This window comes from Mustelus asterias, chromosome 7 (genome assembly GCF_964213995.1).
Source record: "Mustelus asterias chromosome 7, sMusAst1.hap1.1, whole genome shotgun sequence".
Taxonomy (NCBI): Eukaryota; Metazoa; Chordata; class Chondrichthyes; order Carcharhiniformes; family Triakidae; genus Mustelus; species Mustelus asterias.
This window is the reverse complement of record NC_135807.1, coordinates 133683892-133711347: the sequence shown is the minus strand read 5'-3', so window position 1 is coordinate 133711347 and position 27456 is coordinate 133683892. Positions and strand designations below refer to the sequence as shown.

Genomic DNA, 27456 nt, shown 5'->3' with positions numbered 1-27456 from the left:
ACTTTACAAAAGGCTTGTAATAATTGTTTTTTTCTTGTCTGCAGTTTTTAATGATGTTTGCTCTTTGCAAAAGGCTTGTAATAAGAATATGTTTGAGTTTATAGTTTGTAATAATGAGAATGGGTTTGCTCTTTGCAGTTCGTAACGATGGGATGTTTGTAACGATGGGAGTGTGTTTGTGTTTGTAACGATGGGGATGTGTTTGTAACGATGGGGATGTGCTTTGTGTTCACAGTTTAATCCCGGTTGGTCAGTATGGATGCGAACCAGAGCAGTATCCAGGGCAATGAGACGGCTGCAGGGAGCTCGGCAGCAGAGGAGCAGCACCAGATCAGCACCGATAGTTTCATTATCCTCTTCATCTTCAGCCTCATCTTCTGCCTCGGGGTCTTGGGCAACTCGCTGGTCATCACGGTGCTGGCTCGGAGCAAGCCTGGCAAAGCCCTGAGCACCACCAATATCTTCATCCTCAACCTGAGCATCGCTGACCTCTCCTACCTGCTCTTCTGCATCCCTTTCCAGGCCACCTACTACGTCCTACCCCGCTGGATCTTCGGCGGCTTCCTCTGCAAGTTCGTCCACTACTTCTTCACCGTGTCTGTGCTGGTCAGCATCTTCACCCTGTCCGCCATGGCCGTGGACCGTTACATCGCCATCGTCCACTCCAGGAAGTCCTCCTGCATTCGGGTGTCTAGGAATGCCCTCCTCAGCATGCTCTTCATCTGGCTGTTGTCCCTGGCCATGGCCTCTCCGGCCGCTTACTACCACATGCTGGTCCGCAAGAAGGACCAGGGTCCCTTCTGCTGGGAGAATTGGGGAGTCCTGTCCCACCGGCAGGTCTACAAGGTGGCCACTTTCGTGGTTGGTTACCTGCTGCCCCTGCTTCTCATTTGTTACTGCTATGCCAAGGTAAGGGCAAAGTTTTGCCAACCCAATTTGGTAGTGTAGTGACAGTGTCGGAGTGATAGCTTAATGGGTAAAACGGCAAACAGAAACTGATTTATTCCCTGGGAATCAGCCTGATCATCAGTGAAGATTTGCATCTCGACCCCAGTCCCAGGATAAAATATAAATCATCCTTAATCCCTGTTTTAGTGGCGATTCCATCAGTTATCCCTGATTTAATGGTCATTCCACCAGCTATCCCTGTTTCAATGGCAGCCCCTTTAAAGTTACCCCTGTTAAAATAACCATTCCATTCCAGTTATTCCAGTTATCCCTGTCTGAATGGCCATTCCAGTAAAATTATCCCTGATTTAATGGTCATTCCGTTAAAATTATCTCTGTTTTAATGGCGATTCCAAAACTTGTCCCTGTTTCAGTGGTCATTACATTAAAATTATCCCTGTTTTAATCGTCATTCCATCAGCTATCCCTGTTTTAATGACAGCCCCTTTAAAGTTACTCGTGTCTGAATGGTCATTCCAAAATTTATCCCTATCTGAATGGTCATCCCAAAAGTTAACCCTGTTAACGCCATTAAAATTATTCCTGATTTAATGGCCATCCCGTTAAAGTTGCAAAGCTCCCCACCCCGCCACCGCAGATTGTGCCGAGTTAGTCTAACGCTGGGCTGGAGAATGATTCTGACTCATTGACAAATCCATTATCTTTTTGTGGTTGCGTTTTGTAAATTTAATTTAAAATACACACACACACCAATTACAGCAATCGGGGAAAAGCTGAGTTGAGTGAACATCAATCTCGCGGCTTCAACAACAGTTTCAGGCATGTCCCCGTTGTATTTATTGCCGGTGGCTTGTTGGACGCGATTATAAAGTTGTCACGGTTTGTGAGGGCCGGATTGTTGCTCACCCTTCAAAAAAACAACACGCTTCGGCTGGTATGATACTTGTAAACCACGCACAGGAACCATTAACCCCGGAATTCCCTGCCTAACAGCAACTGTGGGTGTACCCTAGACCAGATGGATTGCAGCAGTTCAAGAAGGCAGCTCGCCTACTCCTGAGCAATTAGCGATGGACAATAAGTGCTGTCCTTTCCAGCTACACTCTCATATCACAAAATAACATTTAAAAGTCACTGTTGCTGTTTTTCAGTTAGACCTTAAGCTTAAACCCTTCATTTAAGAGCAGGTCCAACCAAATATTATCTAAAAGCGTTGTAATTGTTCATTGACAGTTCCTGATGGGGGAGGGCAGGGAATAAGTCACAAATTATGTTTCTTCCCCCAAAAAACTGTGCAGAATGGTTAGGTGCAATGAATTGGCACACTGAATTGGGGTTGGATGTGTTGTGGTCTGGGAGGGATGTGGGGGGGGGGGGGGGGGAAGAACGTGACATAATGAAGCACGATTAGGTATGGTGCTATCCACTTCGGTAGGGGAGGTACAAAGGGAGAAAGTGTTCCTTGAAGGGTAAGAGGTTGGAAAGTGTTGATGTCCTTGGTGTCCTTGATCATGAGTCACTACAGTGAAGGTACAGTTAGAAAAGCAAGTGGTACTTTGACCTTCATAGCAATGAGATTTGAGTACAGGAATAAAGTTTCTTCTGCAAACTGTATGGAGCCTTGGTGAGATGGCACTTGAAGTATTGTGTACAGTTTTGGTCTCCTTATCAGAGAAAGGATATGGTTACATGGAGGGTGTTAAGGAGAAAATGCAGCTATTCAGCTACAGCGAACTTCACTCTCATCCTCGCACAAGGCTTTTAATACGAACTATAGTAAGGGCCAATCCTAAGGCTTCACCAGGGGAAAGGCTCTGATTCAAGAATTCTTCAAACATTATAGTCAAGGTCCAGTTACAAGAAATTGGCATATGCCAATCAGGGATGTATAGAAAAATAGAAGTTATTAATGTCCACTCACAACTATTGATTAGGGTTACATCACGCATAGGATACGGGTGTTATCAACCAATCACAACATCCGCACGTCTACTTAATTATAATACCCAATCAGTGTAAAGATTTGAATATGCTGACCGATCTAATTTATCATCAGGTCCAAGTTGTCTTTAACACATGGCTGGCACTGGTACCTAGTTTGTAGATATCAATTATCTCCACCTTGTCCAATTTTTCAGCGTTAATGAATGCTCTCAGACTAGGGAGGTCTGCGACCCTATGTTGCCTTCCCACGTTACCTTTAGACCAGTTTGTTCTTTAAACAGCTTCACATTGTTTTACAATTTGTGAGAAATGGCCTGCATTGTTTCTGCCTGAGAACTGACAACCCATAATTTTGTGCCCCTGTGTACTGTCTCATAGCTAGCAGTGGGCATGATTATTCTGTTAAACTGTATCTTTTAACACTTTCACTGAGTATAATTCTTCATTTGGCTGTTAGCTCCTTTTCGAGGAAGTGCAGGGAAGGTTCACCAGAATAATCCCTGGGACGACGGGATTGTTTTACCAGGAGAGATTGGAGAAACTGCGTCTGTATTCGCTGGAGTTTTAAAGAATGAGAGGTGATCTCATTGAAGCTTGCCAAAAGGTGTGGACAGGGTTGATGTGGATTGGATATTTCCTCTGGCTCCTGAGTCTGAATCCAGAGGGCATAATCTCAGAATAAGTGGCAGGCCATTTAAGACTGAGAGGAGGAAGAATTTCTTCACTCGGAGGGTGGTGAATCTTTGGAATTCTTTACCCGAGAGGTCTGTGAAAGCTCAATCAATGAGCATCTTCAAGACAGGGATTGATAGATTTCTGGATATTGATATAAAGAGATATGGGGTTGGTGGCGTATTGGTAACCATGATCTGTTTGAGTGGCAGGGCAGGTTTGATGGGCCGAATGGCCTATTCTATGTTCCTATAAAAGCCACGATTAAGTTTGCTTCCACCACACTATCAGGCAGTGCCTTCCAGATCCAAAACGCTCACTGCTCGAAAATGATTCTCCGCATGTCGTCCCTCTTTCTTTTGCCATTCAACTTTTAAAAATTATTATCCTCTGATTCTCAACCCTCCATGGAAACAAGTCTTCTCTCTCTACGCTGTCTGGAGCCCCTCATGATCTTGAGCATCTCTGTCAAATCTCTCAACGTTCTCTTGGGAGAACAACCCCAGCTTCTCCAATCTATCCCTGTAACTGAAGTCCTTCATTCCCAGAATAAAATAAAGAGGCCATTCAGCCCATCCAGCCCACTCTGCCATTCAGTTGAGGCCATGGCTGCCCCTCTACCTCAGCGCCATTTGACTGCACTATCCCCATATCCCTTGATGTCTTTAATATGTAGAAATCTACTGATTTCTGCTTTTAACGTGCTTGATGACTGAGCCTCCACATCCCTATGGGGCAGAGGACTTCAAACATTCACCACCCTCCGAGTGAAGAAATTCTTCCTCCTCTCAGTCTTAATGGCCTACCTGTTATTCTGAGATTGCGTCCCCTGGTCCTAGGGCTCCCAGCCATGGGAAATATCCTTCCTGCATCTACCATGTCACATCCTGTAAGAATTATGTGGCCAGAATTTACACTACCCCTGCCCCCCAACAATCCCCAAACCCTGGCAGGTTCTGAGATGGGTGGGGAGGTTAGAGTTATGAGGATGGGTTCCCTTACAGGATCCCACCTGCTCCAACCTGGTTGTGATTCTATGCCAGGGCAGGCAGAGCCTCGGTGGGGAGACCTACCTCTGCCCCAGTTAAGGCCCTTCCGTGGCCACTTAATAGCCACTTAAGGGGCTTTTGCCACCCAGCTTCAATTTTTTAAAACTGGAATTGAAACTCCATTCAATCTCTGGGGTGCGGAGAGGGTGTGCCTCCATCAGAAGCCCCCTTGTGACATGGGCCTGGTGACCTCCCATCATCCCGACCTAACCTCTGAGACCCCAATCATCCTCCGCCGCCTCTCTCACACCCTCCAGTCCTTCTCCACCCACGTCTTGACCCCTGCCATTTACCTATCCTTTTGGCCTGGGACTTGGTTCCAGTCAGCCAGCTGCAGTACTTCCTCTGGCCACTGGAGTGCTGGTCGTTCCAGGAATGACTGGAGAGCTTGTTGGCCAATCTGATTGGCTGGTAGCTCTCCAAGACAGGGCTTCCTCCTTGGCTGAAGTCTCGCTTTCTGCCAATCGTTGCTCGTTTGAGCGCGGAATGACATCAGTGCTGCTGGACTTGGCAAGAACGCATTCCCGGAAGATGGGGACATCCAGAAAACTCAGTCCTGTATGTTTGAATGAGGTGGGGATGCCGGCGTTGGACTGGGGTAAACACAGTAAGAAGTTTAACAACACCAGGTTAAAGTCTAACAGGTTTATTTGGTAGCAAAAGCCACACTGCTACCAAATAAACCTGTTGGACTTTAACCTGGTGTTGTTAAACTTCTTACTGTGTTTGAATGAGGCCACCTCTCTAAACGGCAGAGAATAAAGGCCCAGCATATTGAATCTTTCCTCCTGGGACAAACCGTCCCTTCCTAGAATGAATTAAGTGAGCATTTGTTGCACTCCTTTCATGGCAAGTATATCTTTCCTTTTGATAAGGAGAGCAAAACTGCACACAATACTCCAGGTGTGGTCTTGCCAAGGCCATGTACAATTGTAATAAGACTCCAAACTCTCATCCTCTTGAAATAAAGGTCGACGTACCACTTGCGTTCTTAATGGCTTGCTGTACATTCACATTAGCTTTCATTACAAGGACACCCACGGTGTTTTGAATTTCAACACGTCCTAGTCTTTTGCCATTTAAGAAATACTCTGTATTCTGTTTCTCCTACCAAAGTAGATTAACCTCATCTTTCTCTGTACATCTGCCAAATTTTTGCCCACTTGCTTGGCCTTTTCAAATCACTTAGGTGTCTTTACATCCTCCTCACAACTCTCACTTCCACCTAGTATTGTGTCATCTGCAAACTCAGCAATATTAAAGTTAATCCCCACATCCAACTTGTTGGCATAGATTGTGAATAGCTGGGGCCCAAGCACTGATCTTTGTGATATCCCACTAGTCACAGCCTGCCAGCTTGAAAATGACCCATTTATTACTCCTCTTTGTTTTCTGCCCATTAACTAGTTCTCAATCCATGCCAGTATATTATCCCCAACCTCATGTGCTCTCGCTTTGCTTATTCGCCTCTTGCCAAAAGTTTTCTGAAAATGTTGCCACATACACCAATTCTCATTATCTATTCTATGAATTCCATCCTCAAAAAACTCCAACAGGTTTGTTAAATGTAATTTCCCTTTCATAGATCCATGTTGATTTTTGCCCAGTCTGTCCTGTAATCAAAGAACAAAGAACAATGAACAGTACAGCACAGGAAACAAGCCCTTTGGCCCTCCAAGCCTGTGCCGCTCCTTGGTCCAACTAGACCAATCGTTTGTATCCCTCCATTCCCAGGCTGCTCATGTGACTATCCAGGTAAGTCTTAAACGATGTCAGCGTGTCTGCCTCCACCACCCTACTTGGCAGCGCATTCCAGGCCCCCACCACCCTCTGTGTAAAAAACATCCCTCTAATATCTGAGTTATACTTCGCCCCTCTCACCTTGAGCCCGTGACCCCTCGTGATCGTCACTTCTCATCTGGGAAAAAGCTTCCCACCGTTCACCCTATCTATCCCCTTCATAATCTTGTACACCTCTATTAGATCTCCCCTCATTCTCCGTCTTTCCAGGGAGATCAACCCCAGTTTATCCAATCTCTCCTCATAGCTAAGACCCTCCATACCAGGCAACATCCTGGTAAACCTTCTCTGCACTCTCTCCAATGCCTCCACGTCCTTCTGGTAGTGTGGCGACCAGAACTGGACGCAGTACTCCAAATGTGGCCTAACCAGCCTTCTATACAGCTGCATCATCAGACTCCAGCTTTTATACTCTATACCCCATCCTATAAAGGCAAGCATACCATATGCCTTCTTCACCACCTTCTCCACCTGTGTTGCCACCTTCAAGGATTTGTGGACTTGCACACCTAGGTCCCTCTGTGTTTCTATACTCTTGATGACTCTGCCATTTATTGTATAACTCCTCGCTACATTATTTCTTCCAAAATGCATCACTTCGCACTTATCCAGATTAAATTCCATCTGCTACCTCTCCGCCCAATTTTCCAGCCTATCTATATCCTGCTGTATTGCCCGACAATGCTCATCGCTATCCGCAATCCGAACATCCTTTATTCTAGATTCCTGCATTTTCCCTCTTACTAATGTCAGACTTGCAGGTCTGTCCTTTTCAGAATCCTTTCTGCCCTCCTCACAGTGCCTTCACATCTTTCTTAAATTGTGGTGGTCAGAATTGAACTCAATTCTCCACTTGAGAATCCTTCAGTGCAGAACGAGGCCATTCGGCCCATCAAGTCAAGTATGTTTTGTCTGTATCGCATGCAAGAAGCAATACTTTTCACTTCATACTAATACATGTGACAATAATAAGTCAAATCAAAAGAAAAATTAGCTTGATGTTTGGCTGTTTGACACTAACCTCTAACCCTATATCTGGAAGTTCACCTGTGTAGCATGCCTGACTGTTATTCCTTCATCTCCCACAATCACATAGTTTGACCATAGTTCACCGTCTACATTTACTTGTGAAGCAATGCCACTTATTTGGGGCCAAGTTATTACATCCCAGGAAAGAATCAGTGTCTTCAGGAGAGGAAGAGGCGATAGATAAATGACACAGAAGGGAGGACAAAAGGCATAGCACATGGAATTAGCTAGAATGCTTTGTTACTTTCCATGTTGCATGAACCAGCAGAATAGTTTGATGGTTCTGCTGTTAGAATCATGGAATCCTACAGTGCAGAACGAGGCCATTTGGCCCGTCAAGTCTACATCGACCACAATCTCACCCAGGCCCCATCCTCACAACCCCATGCATTTACCTTAGCTAGTCCCCCTGACACTAAAGGGCAATTTATCATGGCCAATGCACCTAACCTGCACATCTTTGGACAGTGAAAGAAAACCGGAGCACCCAGAGGAAACCCACGCAGACACGGGGAGAATGTGCAAACTCCACACAGAGGCCGGGAATCGAACCCGGGTCCCTGGCACTGTGAGGCAGCAGTGCTAACCACTGTGCCACCGTGCCGCCCCACCGTGTTGTTGGAAAGCATTTCAAGAGGGTTTTGCCAGTGAAAGGAATGTGAAACAATTTATTCATCTGGCTTGTGGAGGGAGCTGCTGTTATTGCAATCAGTCTTTAGTCAGCCTCGGGGAGAAAAGGTTAAATCTCCAAGAATATCCCATTGGATCTGGTGTCTTATGTGCATGAAACTGCGATTGGATCTGAGCAGTGACGGATGAATTCTCTCAATTTGAAGCTGGGTTACATCTGAAGCAATTTTCTTTGCTGAGATGTAGAAAATTCAGAATTTAAATTGGCATCATAGAAGAAGGAGGCTGTTTGGGCCAACTGCGCGTGTGCCAGCTCACTGAATGAATGTCGAACCAGTCCCTCTCTCTTCCTCTCTCCCCACTGACCTGCTATTTTTTTCCTTTTTAAATGGAGATCTAAATTATTTTTGGAAGTTGTTCCCCCATCTGTTTTCATCACACTTTCAGGCAATGCAATCCAGATCATTAAAAAGTCACTCAGTAAAAAATATTTCTCCTTTTCTTCTTTGTTTTGGCCAGAAGTCCATGTCTTGAGGTTACTGACCTTGCTGCCAGCAGTTTCCCCCTTTTCCCATTCTGTCAAAAACCCTTTGGTGGAATTGTAGCTGTTTTGTTGCTGCACTATGTCCTCTTGGTTACTTCCGATCACCAGCACTGCCATTGTTTGAGATCTTGAGCACTGTTTGGACACCATTGGTTTACAAGATGTCCAGATAAAGGGACGAGAGATTTTTCATTTCAATGTAAATTGCTGCTTCAATGTGTACACCTCCCCCCCCCCTCCGAATTATAGAGCTTTGTACTTGCATCAATCTTTTGTACTTGCGTTAATTAAACTCCTTGGGTCTATGGGTGTGTGTGCCCCTATGTGCTAAAATACTTCCCAAGGTATCTAGCTAATGCCATTTCATTGATTTGCAGTGAAAAACACACTCCTGCTCATCCACATTTTCTTTATTCGGACTCACTATTTCTATCCCGAGCCATAAACATCTATGTAAGCTAACTGGCAACAGCCTACATGTCACTGAAAACAACATCCATTATATTAATCTTGGTACACAGGAGGATTACATGAAAGATATTCATTTTTCTTCCTTTTAATCTGTTGTTTTCTCTGTCACGATGTCATGAAAAAACACCCGAATGCAAAGTTCTTTAAAAGAACGCAGAATATTTATTAGCAATATTCCTGCTCTACACGACACAACAATCTTCGCAAGTCCCCGACCCCTGTGGTTCTGTCAGCAGAAATTGTGATCACTATTGTGCTACTGTTGATATCTATCTGGATTAGTATTTCTAATAAATACTGTGTAAGATGGATATACAAACATGGGGATCTGATATAGCAACTTTTATATGTGCAGCATTCAGAATGTTGGCCATGTTTGCATTTGGAAATCTACCAAGATTTATTTTTAAAGCTCTCTAGGGGGTTTTCACACTAACTTTATTGCAGTGTTAATGTAAGCCTACCTGTGGCTAATAAATAAACTTTAAATTGTTGATCCAATTCTTGCTCCACTTCTCCGGCAGTTTAAACAATTAAAAATGATCATCAGGATTTTTAATGCAAATTCAGTTAAGCAAATGACAGCTGCTGAAACAGAGGCCGGATTTCTCTGGTCTCGTACGGCCCCGCTGCCGCAGCCAGCGAGAACGGAGAATTCGCCACTCGGCCAAATTTTCATTCACGGTTGTGGTACCGGAGAATCCCAGACACGGGTGAGGTCGGAGAATTCCAGCCAAAAGCAGTTTCCAGGCAGGCATAGAGTCAGGGAAAAGGAAGAGGCAGTGAGAACGATGCGGTGGCGAATGTGTGGAATTCACTACCACCAAATGTAGTTGAGGCCAAAACATTGTTTGATTTCAAGAAGAAATTAGATATCGCTCTTGGAGCTCAAGGGATCAAGGGATATGAGAGGAGGGGGGGGGGGGGGGCGGAATCAGGATATTGAATTCGATGATCAGCCATGATCAAGATGAATGGCAGAGCAGGCTCGAATGACCGAATGACCTCCTCCTGTTTCTAGTTTCTATGGGAGGTCTCTGATGGGGTGAAGGGAAGGAATGATGGAACAGCAAAAGATTGATGAGAATGGGACAAGAGTTTTCCTTGACTTTATTTCTCTCCCCCCTGCCCCCCCCCCTCCCCACCCTCTACCCCCTCCTTCCCCCCAAAGGGCTGTGGAAGCTCAATCACTAAAGCAATAGATTTCTGGACACTAATGGCATCAAGAGATATGGTGATTGTGGGGGAAAATGACGTAACGGTCGATGATCAGCCATGATTTGTTTGAATGATGGAGCAGGCTCGAAGGGCCAAATGGCCTTCTCCTACATCCTATCCCTACCTAAAAGCTGTCACATTTTTAACATGGTCCGGTTCCGATAAGGTTACCAAGCTGAAACACTGGCTCCATGTCCCTCTCTGTTGCCTGACCTGCTGAACTGCTTTCAGCCTTGTCCGTCTTTATTGTAATTTTGTGCTTTTCATTTGGAAAACTAGACCTTTCGGCGATTTTTCTGACAACGCTTGTATTATTTTCAGGTGCTGAACCACTTGCACAAAAAATTGCGCAATATGTCAAAGAAGTCCGAGACATCGAAGAAGAAGGTAAGCTGATTTTGTGATCCACCACCAAATCTGGTCTCCCTACACATTCCCGATTTGAATCACTCTACCATTGGTGGCCCTACCTTCAGCTGCATGGGCTTTCAAGTCCTGGGATACCCTCTCTAAGCATTTAATTTCTTTATCCTCTCTCCCTCTCTTTCCTTCAGACCCTTCTACCCCTTTGACAATGCTAAATTCTCCTCATGTGACTCAAATTTTATTTGATAATGCCCCTGTGAAGCACCTTGGAATGCTTTTCATTGCATTAATTGTGTTATATAAATGCAAGTTATCTTTGAAAGAGGTTGACATGTGATGCATACTTGCTGGAGCTTAAACGATTTTACCAGTATACATAGACCTAGTGCAAGATAACAAACCAATTATTTGGGCAAAGATCTATTCATGCGACTAATAGTTGGTTACAATCTCTGACAGGTAGTCCTCAGACTTATGGCACAATGGGTTTCTGAAAGCCAAGGGGGCGATTCTCCCAAAACATTCTCAGTGTTGAATTCGCCCAAAAACTGGAGTAAATCACATTGTTTTTTTTCAGCGGGGTTTTCAAAATGAATCTCCCACGCTCTGTGCACTGGGGAAGGCACTAGCGTGAATCACGCAAAAAATCCACGGGCGGGGCCTAATCCCGCTGAAGAGGCTGAAATTGTCATCTGAGCGGGCCCTCAGGCATGCGCACATCTCTGGGAGATCGATAAATAAGCCCTCCCAGTATTGAGATCACTCGCCTCTCAATCCCCATGCACATTGCTGGCCTCTCATCCCCCTACATCCCCAGAACAAAATCGCTGGCCTCCCGGCCTCCCACCCGTCCCGCCTCCCGAACACAGTGCCTTATTGAGTTTACCCAATCAGCAGCTTTGGAGATGGCGCTCGCTGTATTGAAACCAGGTTGCCTGTACATTATTTACAATTAAATTAACTAATGGCCCATGACTGGCCCAAACTGACTGCACCTGGACTTCCTCAACAATGATGTGGAGATGCCGGCGTCCTCAACAAGCCAGGGCTGTATATAAGCTGCAATGATGGACACACAAGCAATCACACCAGGAAGATGGCCCCAAAGTAATGTGGTCCCAGATTTTCTGAAAGTGAGCAGGCCTGCCTGTTGGACACAGTGGAGAAGAGGCGCCAGCTGCTGTACCCCACTCGGGGCTGTCGCCCAAGGAGTCATACAGCAAATGCGTTGTGGGAGGCAGAGGCAGTGGCAGCTGTTGTGAATACCAGGACCCTGAGACCTCAGTAAGGAGAGCAGCGCTGCAAGAAAATGAACGACCTTCTTTGGGCAGCAAGGTGAGTGTGCATCTCATTCTGAAACCTGTACATGTGCTGTGCTTACAATGTCAAACTATCCCTCGACACTTCAAGGGCAGCCACCCTATTCCTAACTCTTCTTTGAAGTTAGTGCCATGCAGCGCAGGCTGTTTTCCCTCCCTTCCCCTAATGTGTGTTCTTTGTTACAGCGCTGGACCCTGATGGAGCACCGCTCCCCACCCCGCCCCCGCTCCTGAACCAACTCCCTTGGAGGGAGGCCCTGAAGAATCCCCTGAGGACAGCACCATGAATCGGCACAGGCATCAACCACACAACCCACCAACACAGAGACTATCAACACGGTGGGTCATGTCAGTGCTGAGGCTTCTGGGCCACTTACTGGTGAGCACATCACAGCCGCTGATGCACATCGGGTGGAGGCGGGCACCTCCGAGGGCCCGGGCACACGTAAGTCTGCCGGAAGGAAAGGATTGAGCTGTCCCCAAGCCAGATGTCGGACCTCAGGGAACGTTCACCCTGAAGCTGATGGAGATGCATCAGCAAACCCAGGGAGTTGTGGATGGGCTGTCAGCAACCATGCTGCGACTGCAAGGCTGTTTAGAACAGTCAAACAGAGTGCTGTTGCAGGAGATGGTGCCAGCGCAGCTGTTAACAGCTGAGACCCAGGCCAACACTGCAAGGGTGGCGACTGCATTGGAAAGTCTAGAACAGGGATTTGGCCTCATGGGTGACAGGGTCCAGGCCATCCTGGAGGCACATTGGTCCATGGCCATGAGTGTCAGGGGCATGTTAGAGACACTGCTGCCCATGGCTGACACTCTCGCTGGGATTCTAGAGCAGGCCATGGCTGTGAGCCTCGACAACTTAGCTCAGTCTCAGAGGGCTAATGCTGAGGGGCTCCAGAGCTTGGCTCGCTCACAGAATGCTGTAGCGGAGGGGCTCCGGAGATTGGACCTGTCTCAGAGGGCCAGGGCTGAGAGATCACACATCATGGGGCACGCGCATCTAGGCCTCCAGGACTGGCAGAGCCAGGTGACGCCGGAGCTTCTGGAGCTCAGTCCAGCTACCCTGGCATTCTATGGAGTGTTCTGGGGCCTCTGGGCTCAAGCTCATGCCGGGCCTTCCACCGAGGAGACTCTGGATGTCCTGAGGCCTTCCAATTCCCCCCTTCCTCACGCTGGGGCATTTCAGGGCCAGCTGGATGAACAGGGTGGCACAGAAACATCAGTGTCATCTGCAAATCGGCCAGGGCTCTCCAGGTCTCGGCCCCACAGGGGACACCCACCAAGGGCTTCACAGACAACGGGGCATGGATCACAGCTGGGTGCCTCCACCTCCTTGTGCATCCTGGGGGAGCACCTAGATAAAACAGTAGGCCGCATCAGATTAGAAAGTTGTAGGGTCAATAAGAGGGCATGGGTGAAGGTCACCAGTAGTCAGGGTTAAGTTTTTGTTAATGTTAACAGCAATATTAAATGTTTTTTGCACCTCACAGCTGTGACTAATCTGTCTCTGATTCTCCCCCCGCAGAGCTGAGTATATCCCAACCCCACACATCGAGGCGCAGACTGCACTGCTGTGTGATACTAGTGCCTTGGCCAAATGTTATAGATCTCCTGCCCTACTTTCCCTCACATCCCCTGGACTCTTAGTCAAACAACACCCCCTGGTATTAGCCCCGCCCCCCCCCCGCCCCCAACCAACCCATTGCCCCACACGCTTGAGTTCCGAACCCTTACTGCTACGTGGGCCCAGGTGCCAGTGTGCACTCGGAGAACAAGTAGGTGTTAGACTTGACTGGCACCAAGGGCAGGATCCCAGTGTGCCTGACAGCGAGTCGCCATCATCCTCCAGCTTTCACCAAAGATGTGCTACCACTGCCAGCCCAGGCCCAGTAACCTGTTGTAATGTTTCTCGAAGACAGGGAGTGTGGGCTGAGAGAGGGTTGGAGAGGGTGGAAGATGGGGTGAGAGTGGGTCGGGAAGGGAGGGGGTGGGGTGAGAGGGGGGAAGGGATGAGTTGAGAGATGGTGGGGGAGGGTCATGTGGGTTGAGGGGCCAGCTTTGGGTGTGGAGGGGTGCGGGGTGGGGGGGGAGGGGGGGGGGGGTGGCTGGCGGCTGCAGTGGCTCCTGGGGTGTGGTGGAAGGGTGTTGGCAGCAGCCCCCACACTGCATGGCATCAGCTAGGTGAAGCGGGCTGCTATTCAGGCCTCCTTGCAGCCTGCCCTGCCGGACCCCTGCTCGCTGCCTGTCCTCCACCCTCCGGCTCCTTGTATGGAAGTTTTCCACTTCTGCCTGGTGTCTATCCTCCTTCTCCAACTGGTCTCCCCGATGCTGCGCCATGTTGTGCAGGGTGCAGCACACAACGATGATGCGTGAGGCCCGCTCAGGGTCGGATTGGAGGGCACCCCCAGAGCGGTCCAGGCGGCGGAATTGCATCTTCAGCAGGCCTGTGCGCTGCCCTACTATGGACTTGGTGGCAACATGGACCTCATTATAATGAGTCTCCACCTCGGTCTCAGGCCTTTGCACTGGCATCATCAGCCATGACCTCAGCGGGTAGCCGTTATCCCCGCAAGCCATCCAGGCAGCCTGGGCTGGTCTATAAAAATGCATTGGAGCAGGATTTGAACATCTCTGTGCGAGTATGAATGCAGAGTCAAAACCTACATGTGGAAGTTGAAACAACATGTCAACTGATAAACCTTGTAAGCGCTGTTCGTCACAACTCAAACACTGTAAAGTCAACCACTGCCTGAATTCAACAATATCTTCAGATAGTAGGCTTTTTCCCAAAATGTCAATTACAAGGGGGGGCACAGGTTTGAGGTGAGAGGGGGAAAAGTTTAAGGGAGATGTGAGGGGGAAGCTTTTCACGCAGAGAGTTGTGGGTGTCTGGAACACGCTGCCAGTGGAGGTGGTGGAAGTAGCGACATTTAAGAGGCACCTGGATGGGTACATGAAAAGGGAATGGAGGGATACAGTCTGATTAAGGGCAGAAGGTTTTGTTCAGTTTAGGGCATCATGATTGGCGTTGGCTTGGAGGGCCGAAGGGCCTGTTCCTGTGTTGTATTGTTCTTTATTCTACTTTTTGTTTGATGTATTTTGGATCAATTTAATTAGGGGAAAAGGACTGGGTAACATTACTGCACCTGTCAATTCTGAGAAAATATTAAAATTAATGGGACTTGAAGCTGTTCTAGATTTTGATTTGATTTATTATTGTCACAAATATTAATATACAATGAAAAGTATTGTTTCTTGCGCGTTATACCGACAAGGCATACCGTTCATAGAGAAGGAAAAGAGAGAGTGCAGAATGTAGTGTTACAATCATCGCTAGGGTGTTAAGAAAGATCAACTTATTGCAAGGGAAGTCCATTCAGAAGTCTGACAGCAGCAGGGAAGAAGCTGTTCTTGAGTCGGTTGGTACATGACCTCAAACTTTTCTATCTTTTTCCTGATGGAAGAAGGTGGAAGAGAAAATGTCTGGGGTACGTGGGGTCCTTAATTATGCTGGCTGCTTTGCCGAGGCAGTGGGAAGTGTAGACAGAGTCAATGGATGGGAGGCTGGTTTGCGTGATGGATTGGGCTACATTCACGACCTGTTGTAGTTCCTTGTGGCCTTGGTCAGAGCAGGAGCCATACCAAGCTGTGATACAACCAGAAAGAATGCTTTCTATGGTGCATCTGTAAAAGTTGGTGAGAGTCGTAGCTGACATGCCAAATTTCCTTAGTCTTCTGAGAAAATAGAGGCGTTGGTGGACTTTCTTAACTATAGTGTCAGCATGGGGGTACCAGGCCAGGTTATTGGTGATCTGGACACCTAAACTTGAAGCTCTCGACTCTTTCTACTTCGTCCCCGGTTGACAGGGATATGTTCTCCTTTATGCTTCCTGAAGTCGATGACAATCTCCTTTGTTTTGTTGACATTGAGGGAGAGATTATTGTTGCCGCACCAGTTCACCAGATTCTCTATCGCAAAAGAGAAACATGAGGGGGATTAATGGTATTAATCAGAATTTTCAAATCCCAAATTCTTTGTAAGCAATACTTGTGCCAAAGGGCTAGAGGGTGAGGAATGTCACTCCCCAATTCAATAAAGGGAAGCCAATAACCAAGTTAGCTTCATATTAATAGTTGGTTAACAGGGAGAGCCCATAGTAAGGAGCAACTGAAGTGAAGAATGAGAAGGTTATGTAGTAATGTGGAGCAGTACAGGAACAGGAAGAGGCCATTCGACCTCTGAAGCAGGTTCTATCGTTCAATAAGATTGTGATGGATTCGTATCAATCTGCCTTGGTTTTGTAATTCTCTAATATCCTTGCCCAGCAGAATTTATCAGTCTCAGTTTTGATATTTTCAATAGTTCCCTAGAGTTAGCAACATCGTGGGGGAGAGGCTTCCAGGTTTCCATTATACTTTGTTTTTTTTATTAATTCATGGGACATGGGCGTCACTGACTGGTCAGCATTTATTGCCCATTCCTAGTTGCCCTTAAACTGAGTGGCTTGCTGGGCCATTTCAGAGAGCAGTTGAAAGTCAACCGTGTTGCTATGGTTCTGGAGCCACATGTAGGCCAGACCAGATAAGGATGGCAGAATTCCCTCTCTCAAGGTCATTAGTGAACCAGATGGGTTTTTCCAACAATCGACAATGGGTTCATGGTCATCAGTAGATTCTTAATTCCAGATATTTTTTATTGAAGAATCTACTGATGACCATAAAACCATTGTCTGAAGAAGCTATTCTTGACATCACCTTCGAATGGGTGTCCTAATTATAAAGTTATGCCACATTATTCCAGACTTCCTCTTCTAGAGGAAATGGTTTCTGCTCATCTATTCTATCAACTCATTTTAATCTCCTGAAACACCTTAGTTAGAGTCATCCCTTTGCCTTTGATACTCAACGGAGTGCAAGCCTCGTCTACATGGGTTTAAGAAGGACAGATCATGCTTAACTCCTTTGATGAAGGTAGTTCAACTAGGTTATTGACCAGGGAGGCCGCAGGTTCAGTTTGAGTGGCAAACTGAGGCATGAGCACTTTCAAAAGACATTGAGAAAACTAAAGGTCATGGTCTTTAAGCTAAAGTTGGAACATGGATAAGGGGATAGATAATGAACTGGAAACGAAGAAGAGCATGTTTCTCAAATTGAGGAGACGAGTCTAGCAACATTCCCTGGTGGCTGTGTCAGTGGCGGTGTTGTTCCACTGCTGTAAAATAAATAACTTGCAGAGGGAAATGATGCAAAAATCCATGATTGGCTAATGTTAATAAATCAAGGATGCATGGTAAGCTGTGAGGAAAAACACGCGAGGATATGGGAGGGGCCAGTCAGTGGAGCGCAAAAATATGGGGCAAACTTCCGAAATAGAAACTGGGTGAGATTCCTTGAGCCTGCTTCGTCATTTAGCAATGTAATGGGTGATCTTCTATCTCCACTTACCCTCCCGCATTATCGCCATATTACATTGTTCCCTCAGTACCCAAAAAGCTAGCACTGGAAGTGGCAACGCAGATAGAGAAGGCAGTCAAGAAGGCATATGGCATGCTTGCCTTCATCGGCCGGGGCATTGAATTTAAAAATTGGCAAGTCATGTTGCAGCTTTATAGAACCTTAGTTAGGTCGTCACACTACCAGAAGGATGTGGAGGCTTTGGAGAGGGTACAGAAAAGATTTACCAGGATGTCACCTGGAATGGAGGGCATTAGCTATGAGGAGAGGTTGGAGAAACATGGTTTGTTCTCACTGGAATGGCAGAGGTTGAGGGGTGACCTGAGAGAAGTCGACAAGATTATGAGGGACATGGACAGAGTGGATAGTCAGAAGCTGTTTCCAAGGGTGGAAGAGTCAGTTACTGGGGGGCATAGGTTTAAGGTGCGAGGGGCAAGATTTAAAGGAAATGCACGAGGCACGTTTTTTACACAGGATGTTGGATGCCTGGAACATGCTGCCAGGGAAGGTAGTGGAAGCAGATATGATAGTGAGTTTTAAGGGGCGTCTTCACAAATACATGAATAGGATGGGGATAGAGGGATATGCTCCCCAGATGGGTAGGGGGTCTTAGTTCAGACGGGCAGCACGGTCGGTGCAGGCTTGGAGGGCCGAATGGCCTGTTCCTATGCTGTAATGTTCTTTGTTCTTTGTTCTCTGTTTTGAATATACCTAAACACTGAACACCTACAGCAATTGGTGAGGAGAATCCCAGAACCCTTTGAGTGAAGACATTTCTCCTCATCTCAGTCCTAAATAATGGCCTACCCCTTATTCTGAGATCATGGCTCCAGATTCTAGCTTCCCCTGCTCAGGGAAACAACCGCTCGACATCCAAAGCAATTCCTTGTAAAGAAACGTGTATGATTTAGGGGGAAAAGAAAATGGACAGGATCTGGCGTGGAGGCAAAAAGCTTGAGGGACACGGGTCTTCAAAAATAGAATCTGATTGGAGGAATTAAAGCAGAATAAAGGGGACAAGATGTCAGCATCTGCTGATTTCAGGGCAGCAACCCTGGTTGGTGATGCTGGGACCAAATGCCCTCTTCACCCCATCATACATGGCACCCAGGTTTCCGCTGTCACGGGCAAGTTTGAATTTCTTGACATAGTTTGATCCAGCGTTTATTATTCTCTGTCTTTTGCATGATTGTCTTAGCTACCTTCAAATGTTCCAGATGCTGGGCTTACCTTGTGCAACAGGTGGGCTTTGCTCTTTGCTTCCAAGGACAGATGTTCACCCAGCTGAGCAGGTTGCAAGCTGATCTCCGTTGCAGGTTCTGCCTTTATCAACTGCTGCCTCATAGCTGATTGAACTCGGCGACTCCCACGCTTCATCGAGGTCAACATCGGCAGTTCCTGCTAAGCCCTTGTGGGCAGCAGCATGAAGTGTTGATAGTCGGCGCCATTTCTTGCACTGGTGAGGTTGATTGGCCATGCTAAATTGACCCTCGTGTCAGGGGGACTAGTTTGGGTAAACGTGTGGGGTTACGTGAATAGGGCTTGGGTGGGATTGTGGCCGGTGCAGAGTCGCTGGGTCGACTGGCCTCCTTCTGCACTGTATGATTCTATGGTTCTATGGTGAGGTTGATGCGGAGTGAGCCGTGTTGTTTGGAGCTGTGAAATCTTTGAGGTTGCACCTTCACTCTGCTCCCAGTCAGCATTGCAGTCTGCACTGTGGTCGGTGAGGTTATGGAGAGTGCTGGGAAGCTTGTGTCTGCTTGAGGCAAGCAGGTCAAACTGGTGCCAATGGCTGCATCTTGGAGGATTCTGAGACCTTGTACCATTGTTGTCCCTGAAAGAGAGTGTTCATTGAGGCACAAATCTCACATTCGCTGGGCGGAGGATAATTGCATTTTCGGTATGGTAAGGTAGTTGGAGCCACGCGCTTCGTGACCTGAAGCACCTAAACATTGACTCTCGCACCTGGGAGACACTAGCTGACAAACCAGGAAAATGGCAATTGTGGTACAGTGTGTACCCACCAGGATGCTCAATGGCCACAGCGGCTTGGCAACAGGTGCCAACAGCGAAACAAAGGCACCTGACAACCACTTCTCACACAGCACTTGTGACAGAACCTGCCTCTTACCTTGGTCACTATAGACACCAGTGCAAGTAAAGCTATCACATCTCCAATGGGTTGGATTTGTGTATGTTCACTATCATATACATAGATGGAAGGACACCAACCAGGAGACCTTGGGTTTTATACAGGAGCAAAAACATAACGGGAAATCTGTAGAAGACATTCTTTGGACCACTGTTGACATATGTTTGTATTAGCACTCTTATGGAAAGGTTATTGGAATCATGAGAATGATACAGCATGGCTTTACAAGAATAGAATCAGACATATATTTAAAATCCAGGACTGCATTCACTGGAATAGGAAAAGTTACTTCTTAATGGAAATCTTCAAAAAATACTGAATGAATTTGAGAGAATTAATAGTTAATGATTTTGAATGGCCGGTGAATAAGTAATGGGGAGATGATGACATAATGGTATTGTCACTGGCCTAGTAATCCAGAGACACAGGGCATGATGGGTGGCATGGTGGCACAGAGGTTAGCACTGCTGCCTCACAGCGCCAGGGACCTGGGTTCGATTCCCAGTTTTGGCCTCTGTCTGTTTGTAGAGTTTGAATTTCTCCCCATGTCTGCGTGGGTTTCCTCCGGGTGCTCCGGTTTCCTCCCACACCTCAAAAATGCGCGGGTTAGGTTGATTGGCCATGCTAAATTTCCCCTTACTGTCAGGGGGATTAGCAGGGTAAATATGTGGGGTTCCGGGGACAGGGCCTGGGTGGTATTGTGTTGGTGCAGACTCAATGGGCCAAATAGTCTCCGAGGGACTCTATGATCTGGGAACCTGGGTTCAAATCCCACTACAGCTGATGGTGAAATCTAATCCAATATAAAAAAATCTGGAATTAAAAGTCTGTTGTTGACCATATTGCTATAAAAACCCATCTGGTTCATTGATGTCCTTCAGGGAAGGAAATCTGCCATCCTTACCTGGTCTGGCCTGCATGTGACTCCAGACCCATAGCAATGAGGTGCCCTCTAAAATGGTGAGTAGTCAGGGGTGGGCAATAAATACTGGTCCAACCAGTGACACCTACATCCCTTAAATGAATTTTAAAAAGGAGCCATGTGCTCAGAATGAATAATATCATAAATGAGAAAGTTAGATGATCTTTTTCATGCAAATGATAATTAGGCAATTTATAAGTGGAAGCATTCATAATGTCTAAGAGGGAATTACATCATCTTTCATCTACCTAGTGCTCCTATCCTATCCTTGTGTATCCGCTTCATAACTAATGGATTACTTTTAAAACTTGTCTCAATTGTGTAGTCAATTGTAACTCTTGATTTGCATACAAGCCCTACAAATGGCAAGTGAGTAAATGAGTAAAATTCATTGGGCAGCACGGTGGCACAGTGGTTAGCACTGCTGCCTCACAGTGCCTAGCACTGCTGCCTCACAGTGCCAGGGAGCTGGGTTCCATTCCCGGCTTGAGTCACTGTTTGTGTGGAGTTTGCACGTTCTCCCCGTGCCTGCGTGGGTTTCCTCTCACAGTCCAAAGATGTGCTGGTTAGGTGGATTGGCCATGCTAAATTGCTCCTTAGTGTCAGGGGGACTAGCGAGGATAAATGCATGAGGTTATGGGATTGTGGTCGGTGCAGACTCGATGGGCTGAATGGCCTCCTTCTACACTATGGAGTTTCTATGGAAATGGCAAGTGAATAAATGAGTAAAATTAATTTCCATTTTGGTGGCATTAGCTGGGTGAGGAATGCTAACTAATAAATCAGGAGAACACAATGTTGGTTTTCAAATAATATTATGAAATGTTTCAACACCTACATGAACAGATTTAATATCCATCTGAATGTCAGCACCTCCAAAGTACAATACTTTTTTCTCCTTAATCCTTAGTGATAAAGAACTTGAATATCGCTTGTAAAAAGAGACACGTTGCTGAAGTTCTTCATCTTGCGCTCATCGGGACAAATGCTAGAATACCAAATTTCAAATGTTCATGACAATTTATACCACAGGAGGGAAGAGGATGATCGATTGGGAAGTTGATTCTGATTGGCTGAGACTTTGCAATAGAGAAAGCCATAGGGAAACTATATCCTGACAGGCACGAGACTAAATATCACTGTGAGGTAACCGGTGATTGAAACCAAGCGGTCTGCTCTCATTAATCAGAAGAGAGAGATCTGAGTGAGAAAACTTTGAGTGCACTTAGAGCCATTCGAAAAAAATGTTCAACAGACTGCTCGCCATCGTGCCAATGACTACTGGTTACAACTCTACCAGAATACCCAGGTCCTTCACCACAGGGAGTGCTAGGGACTCCCGCTTCATAACTAATGGATTACTTTTAAAACTTGTCTCAGTTGTGTAGTCAATTGTAACTCTTGATTTGCATACAAGGCCCTACAAATGGCGAGTAAATGAGTAAAATTCATTGGGCAGCACGGTGGCACAGTGGTTAGCACTGCTGCCTCACAGTGCCAGGGAGCTGGGTTCCATTCCCGGCTTGGGTCACTGTTTGTGCGGAGTTTGCACGTTCTCCCCGTGTCTGCGTGGGTTTCCTCCGGGTGCTCCGGTTTCCTCCCACAGTCCAAAGTGTAAGAAAGAATCAAAGAGGCACCAAGTCCATCAGCAAAGACAATGGCTCCATTGGAAACAGATGCAGGGGAGATCATCACCGACCGCAATGAACAGTTGGAGAGATGGATGGAACACAACCTTGAGTTGTGTTCTGTCACTGAGGACGTTCTGGACACTGCAGAAATCTTGCCCGCCATGGCAGAGCTGGATATGGAACCCACAGTGAAGGATCTCAGCAAAGCTACTGATTCGCTTACCATGGACAAAGCTCCAGGTGCTTAGGTTGTACCACTCGCTGACGGCAAGCACAGGAAACTGGGGCTTCCTCAGTATCTGCTCAAACTGCTCTGTCTCTGCTGGAGGGAGGGGGGCACTGCCTCAGGATCTGCGTGAAGCAAAGATTGTGATCTTTTTTAAAGTTTATGTATTAGTGTAGCAAGTAGGCTTAAATTCACACTGCAGTGAAGTTACTGTGAAAATCCCCTAGTCGCCACACTCTGGCACCTGTTCGGGTACACTGAGGGAGAATTTAGCATGGCCAATGCACCTAACCAGCCCGTCTTTCGGACTGTAGGTGGAAACCCACACAGACATGGGGAGAACGTGCAAACTCCACACAGACAGTGACCCAAGGCCGGAATTGAACCCAGGTCTCTGGTGCTGTGATGCAGCAGTGCTGACTACTGTGCCACCGTGCCATCCCATGCCACCGTCCTGTGCAAGGACAAGGGCAGACACAGCAATTGCAACAACTATCGGGGTATCTACCTTTCCCTCATGGTGGGAGTCGGATGTGTCCATGTTTTCCTTATCAGATTGCAGATTCTGGCTGAATCATCTACCCCAAATTCCAGAGTGGTTTCAGAACGAGAAGATCTACAATTGACACGATGGTCTCAGCCTGGCAGCTTTAAGTGAAATGCTGTGAACTAAATGTTGCTTTTCTCACCAAGGCATTCGACAATGTGAGCAGAGGCCGTCTATTTAAACTGCTGGAGAAGACTGGCTGCCCACTAAAGCTGCTCACTGTGATCTCCTCTTCCCAAGACAACCTCAGAGCCATTTGATATCTGCAGTCGGGTCAAACAGGGTTATATTCTGGCACCAACACTCTCCGGCCTATTCTTCCCTTTGCTGCTGCCATCTGTCTCCAGGTTATCCACAGAGAGTGTCTGCCGACAGAACCGGACTGACAGAACGCTGATCAGCCTTGCTCCTCTGAAATCCAGGACAGGATTGCGGCAAATCAGCAGAGAATTGATCCACGTTGCTGAGGCCACACTAACATTCCACACTGAGGAACACCTTCAGCCACAAATAGACACACTCACACCTGGAAAGAGTTTGGCTTAGCCATCATTGGGAGGAGATGGCCTAGTCATTTTATAGCTAGACTATTAATCCAGAAACTTAACTAACGTTCTGGGGACCCAGGTTCGAATCCCGCCACGGCAGATGGTGGAATTTGAATTCCATAAAAAAACCTGGAATTAAGAATCTACTGATGACCATGAAACCATTGTCGGAAAAACCCAACTGGTTCACTAATGTCCTTTTAGGGAAGGAAATCTGCCATTCTTACCTGGTCTGGCCTGCATGTGACTTCAGAACCACAGCAATGTATTTGACTTTCAAGTGCCCTACAATGGCAACTAGGGATGGGCAATAAATGCCAGCCAGCGGCACCCATGTCCCATGAATGAATAAAAGAAAATCAAGAAGACAAATCTCATGTTCGAGGGAGTTACATTGTGCCATTTATCAACATTGATAATGTGATGCTGGAGGAGAGTAAGAGAATGTGGAGCTTTAAATCATCCAGTCGTTTATTACCGGGGGTAAACCAAGATCACCATTTGTTACAAATTGCCAGCTGCTTTCCATCCCTCTATCATCAATCTGCCTGAGAGCTTCAGGAAATAGTTGGATTTGTGTTGGTTTATATGAATTAAAATTTGTAGCATTTCGTGTTGTTGTTTCTCTTCCCACATCTAGTGATGCACTAAGGCAGGCTTTCCTCTGATTCCAGAGCTAGTAATTCCTGGAACAAGTCGTTAGGCTGTTGCCAGGGGCTTATAGCTTGAGGGGCTGACCAGGAGTCTCTCACCGCTAGCCATTGGCATGTTTGGAGGGATTTTGCAGATTGACACATTGACACACCCAACCTGTTTGGCCGCGTTATGAGTGCACCTTCCTTGGCCATCAAGTCCTGGGGTGGGACTTGAACCCACAGCTTCTGGCTCAGAGGCAGGGAAGCTAACCCACTGCACCACAAGACCATGTGGTGGGCACCCTTTTAACAAAGAGATTTATGCTCCTGCAGAGCCTCTCAATCGCTCCACTCCGGAAAGGGTACATTTCAAACAATGAAGTCCCATTCTTGCAGGGGGATTGTTTCAGCGGTTTTCAAATTCAAGATTATTAAATTCTTTTTTTTCTTGATTTTCCTTTATTGTTTTCTCTTTCTATTCCAATACTCCCTTAATTTCTCTTTTTTAAAGTTTAAAAGTTTATGTATTAGTGTCACAAGTAGGCTTACATTAACACTACAGTGAAGTTACTGTGAAAATCTCCTAGTCGCCACACTCTGGCGCCTCTTCGGGTACACTGAGGGAGGATTTAGCATGGCCAATGCACCTGACCAGCACATCTTTTGGACTGTGGGAGGAAACTGGAGCATCCGGAGGAAACCCACACAGACACAGGGAGAACGTTCAGACTCCGCACAGACAGTGACACAAGCCGGGTCCCTGGCACTGAGGCAGCAGTGCTAACCACTGTGCCACTGTGCCAGTGTGTGCCGCCCTGTATCCAATTTGACTCTAACCTACCCTATTCCCTTCTGCGTGCTTTCAACCCTTACATTGTAATGGACCTATTGGGCCAGTCATTCACTAGGCACCCGGGTTCTCCATTGACTCCCCCTCCATTATCAGCTAGCCTTTGCCACAGCATGTGATGGGAAATTTTGGGGAATTCCGTTTTAGAATTCCAATATTTTTGAAGTGTAAATAGAATTTTTAAAAAACTTGCCCTCAAAAAGTTGAGTTAATTAATGCTTAACCTTAAATGCAGCCTGGGAGTAATAATACTCGTGTTGATGCAAAATGTTACTAATGGACAGACCGGTTTTCCCACGGCAGTCAATGTGTTCGGGGTCAGAAGAATAGTGATGTTTCCTTGGTTACACAACATGTTCATGAGGCACTAATGGAACGGTTCATAACGTTGAATCTGAAGGCTTTGTTATGTTAAAATGAAAGGAAACCCTCTTGGTGAATATGATGTAGTTATAACTGGAGCATCAATTTCACTATCCACTTTAAAATCATAGAATCCCTACAGTGCAGAAGGAGGCCATTCGGCCCATCGAGTCTGCACCGACAACAATCCCACCCAGGCCCTGCCCCCGTAACCCCCCGTATTTACCCCGCTAATCCCTCTAACCTACGCATTCTGGGAAGCTAAGGGAGAATTTAGCATGGCAAATCCACCTAACCCGCACATCTTTGGAGTGTGGGAGGAAACCCACGCAGACACGGGGAGAAGGTGCAAACTCCACACAGACAGTGACCCAAGCCGGGGATCGAACCTGGGTCCCTGGCGCTGTGAGGGAACAGTGCTAACCACTGTGCCATCGTGCAGCCCAAAATATTTGAATGTAGCAAAAACATTGAAGAAGGGATAATATCTAACGTGTAAAGAATTTGGGAAGTGCTTAACATTCCTGGCAGAAATTATGCTTGGTCCCTGGTCCTTGCTGTGAATGAAGATTTCGCTAAATATGTAAGCTCACTTCTTCTTTCTTCCTTCCTGCCATTTTGTGAGTAGTTCATGCTGAAACCCTCATCCATGCTCTTGTTATGTCTAGACTTTACTGTTCCAATATTCTCCTGGCTGCTTTCCCAAATTCTACTCTCCATAAACATCAGTGGGGGACGGAGGGTGTGGGGGTGGTGGATGCGATCTTATGGAAACAATTCTAAGTCCAGGATTAGTGTGAAAACAGGAAAGTTTCTGATCCATTTATTGAGCAAGTTCAAATTTGCTATCTTATCCACGTAGACACCTTGGGGACAACATTATACTAGTGGGTGACATGATGGCACAGTGGTTAGCACTGCTGCCTCACAGCGCTAGGGACCCAGGTTCAATTCCGGCCTTGGGTCACTGTCTGTGTGGAGTCTGCACATTCTCCCCGTGGGTTTCCTCTGGGTGCTCCGATTTCCTCCCACAGTCTAAAGATGTGCGGGTTGAGTGGATTGGCTATGCTAAAATGCCCCTTAGTGTCAGAGGGATTAGGGGGGTAAATACGTGGGGTTATGGGGATAGTGGCTGGATGGATTGTTGTTGGTGCAGGCTTGATGGGTTGAATGGCCTCCTTCTGTACTGTAGATTCTATGATTCTATGAAAATCAATGAAGGAAACAGGATGTCCAAGGATCAGGAATGAAAGTCCAAAGATGTGCGGGCTAGGTTGATTGGCCATTCTAAATTGCCCCTTAGTGTCCTGGGATGCATAGGTTAGAGGGGTTAGTGGGTAAATATGTAGGGATATGTGGATAGGGCCTGGGTGGGATTGTGGTTGGTGCAGACTTGATGGGCCGAATGGCCTCTTTCTGCACTGTAGGATTCTATGATTCTATGAATCACTGGTTGATGTGCGGTAACAAAGGAATGATGCTTGTTTTGATTTTGCACCCTGTCCTCTGCAGACCGCCCAGACGGTGCTGGTGGTGATTGTCGTCTTTTGCATTTCCTGGCTGCCGAATCACATCATCAACCTGTGGACTGAGTTTGGGAGCTTCCCGCTGACCGACGCCTCCTTCGCCTTCAGAATAGCGGCGCACTGTCTGGCCTACAGCAACTCCTCCGTCAACCCCATCATCTACGCCTTCCTGTCGGAAAACTTCCGCAAGTCCTATCAGCAGGTGTTCAAATGTAAGGTCCGCACCACCTCACCATTAAACGACACCAAGGAGTGCCGCACGCGGTCCGACGTCGTGCCGTCCACCAGCTGCACCAACGTGTGAGCGGTGAACCAGGGCGCGGCACAGCGAGCGGCAGGTAATATTGTAACGATCACCACACATGCATTTTATGTTAGCACGAAAAGGCTGTTGACTTGACAAGAGCCAGAGGCAGCAGATTCATTCCTGGGTGCGGCATTAGGTGTTGAGGAATAAGCTGTGACAGTGTACAGGAGGACATTAGGCACAACATGTCAGCATGACTCTGACCTAATTTTTGCCTTGGGGGCGTCAGCAATTTATCCACAGGAAGGGAGGAGTTTATTCCAACAGTCTCAGTAAATTCACTCATTAATTTGTTGTGAGCATATTGACCCAACATTTTGCATTCATTACAATTCCCAGGA

The 27456-nt window shown here is 46.8% G+C and overlaps 1 protein-coding gene across 1 annotated transcript; it reads left to right on the top strand.

Moving 5' to 3' along the window:
* Positions 1–255: 255 nt before the first annotated feature.
* On the top strand, positions 256–27112 carry galr1a (galanin receptor 1a). The gene is made up of 3 exons (XM_078216979.1): positions 256–909; positions 10588–10653; positions 26795–27112. Exons 1-3 carry the CDS (start codon positions 256–258, stop codon positions 27110–27112), a joined length of 1038 nt encoding a protein of 345 aa, XP_078073105.1.
* The last annotated feature ends 344 nt before the right edge of the window (positions 27113–27456 follow it).

Excerpts from the sequence above, each read along its gene's own strand:
- galr1a (XM_078216979.1), top strand. The coding sequence starts at position 256 with ATGGATGCGAACCAGAGCAGTATCCAGGGCAATGAGACGGCTGCAGGG. Across the intron at positions 910-10,587 it reads TTTGTTACTGCTATGCCAAG|GTGCTGAACCACTTGCACAA; the intron begins GTAAGGGCAAAG and ends TATTATTTTCAG. Across the intron at positions 10,654-26,794 it reads CCGAGACATCGAAGAAGAAG|ACCGCCCAGACGGTGCTGGT; the intron begins GTAAGCTGATTT and ends TGTCCTCTGCAG.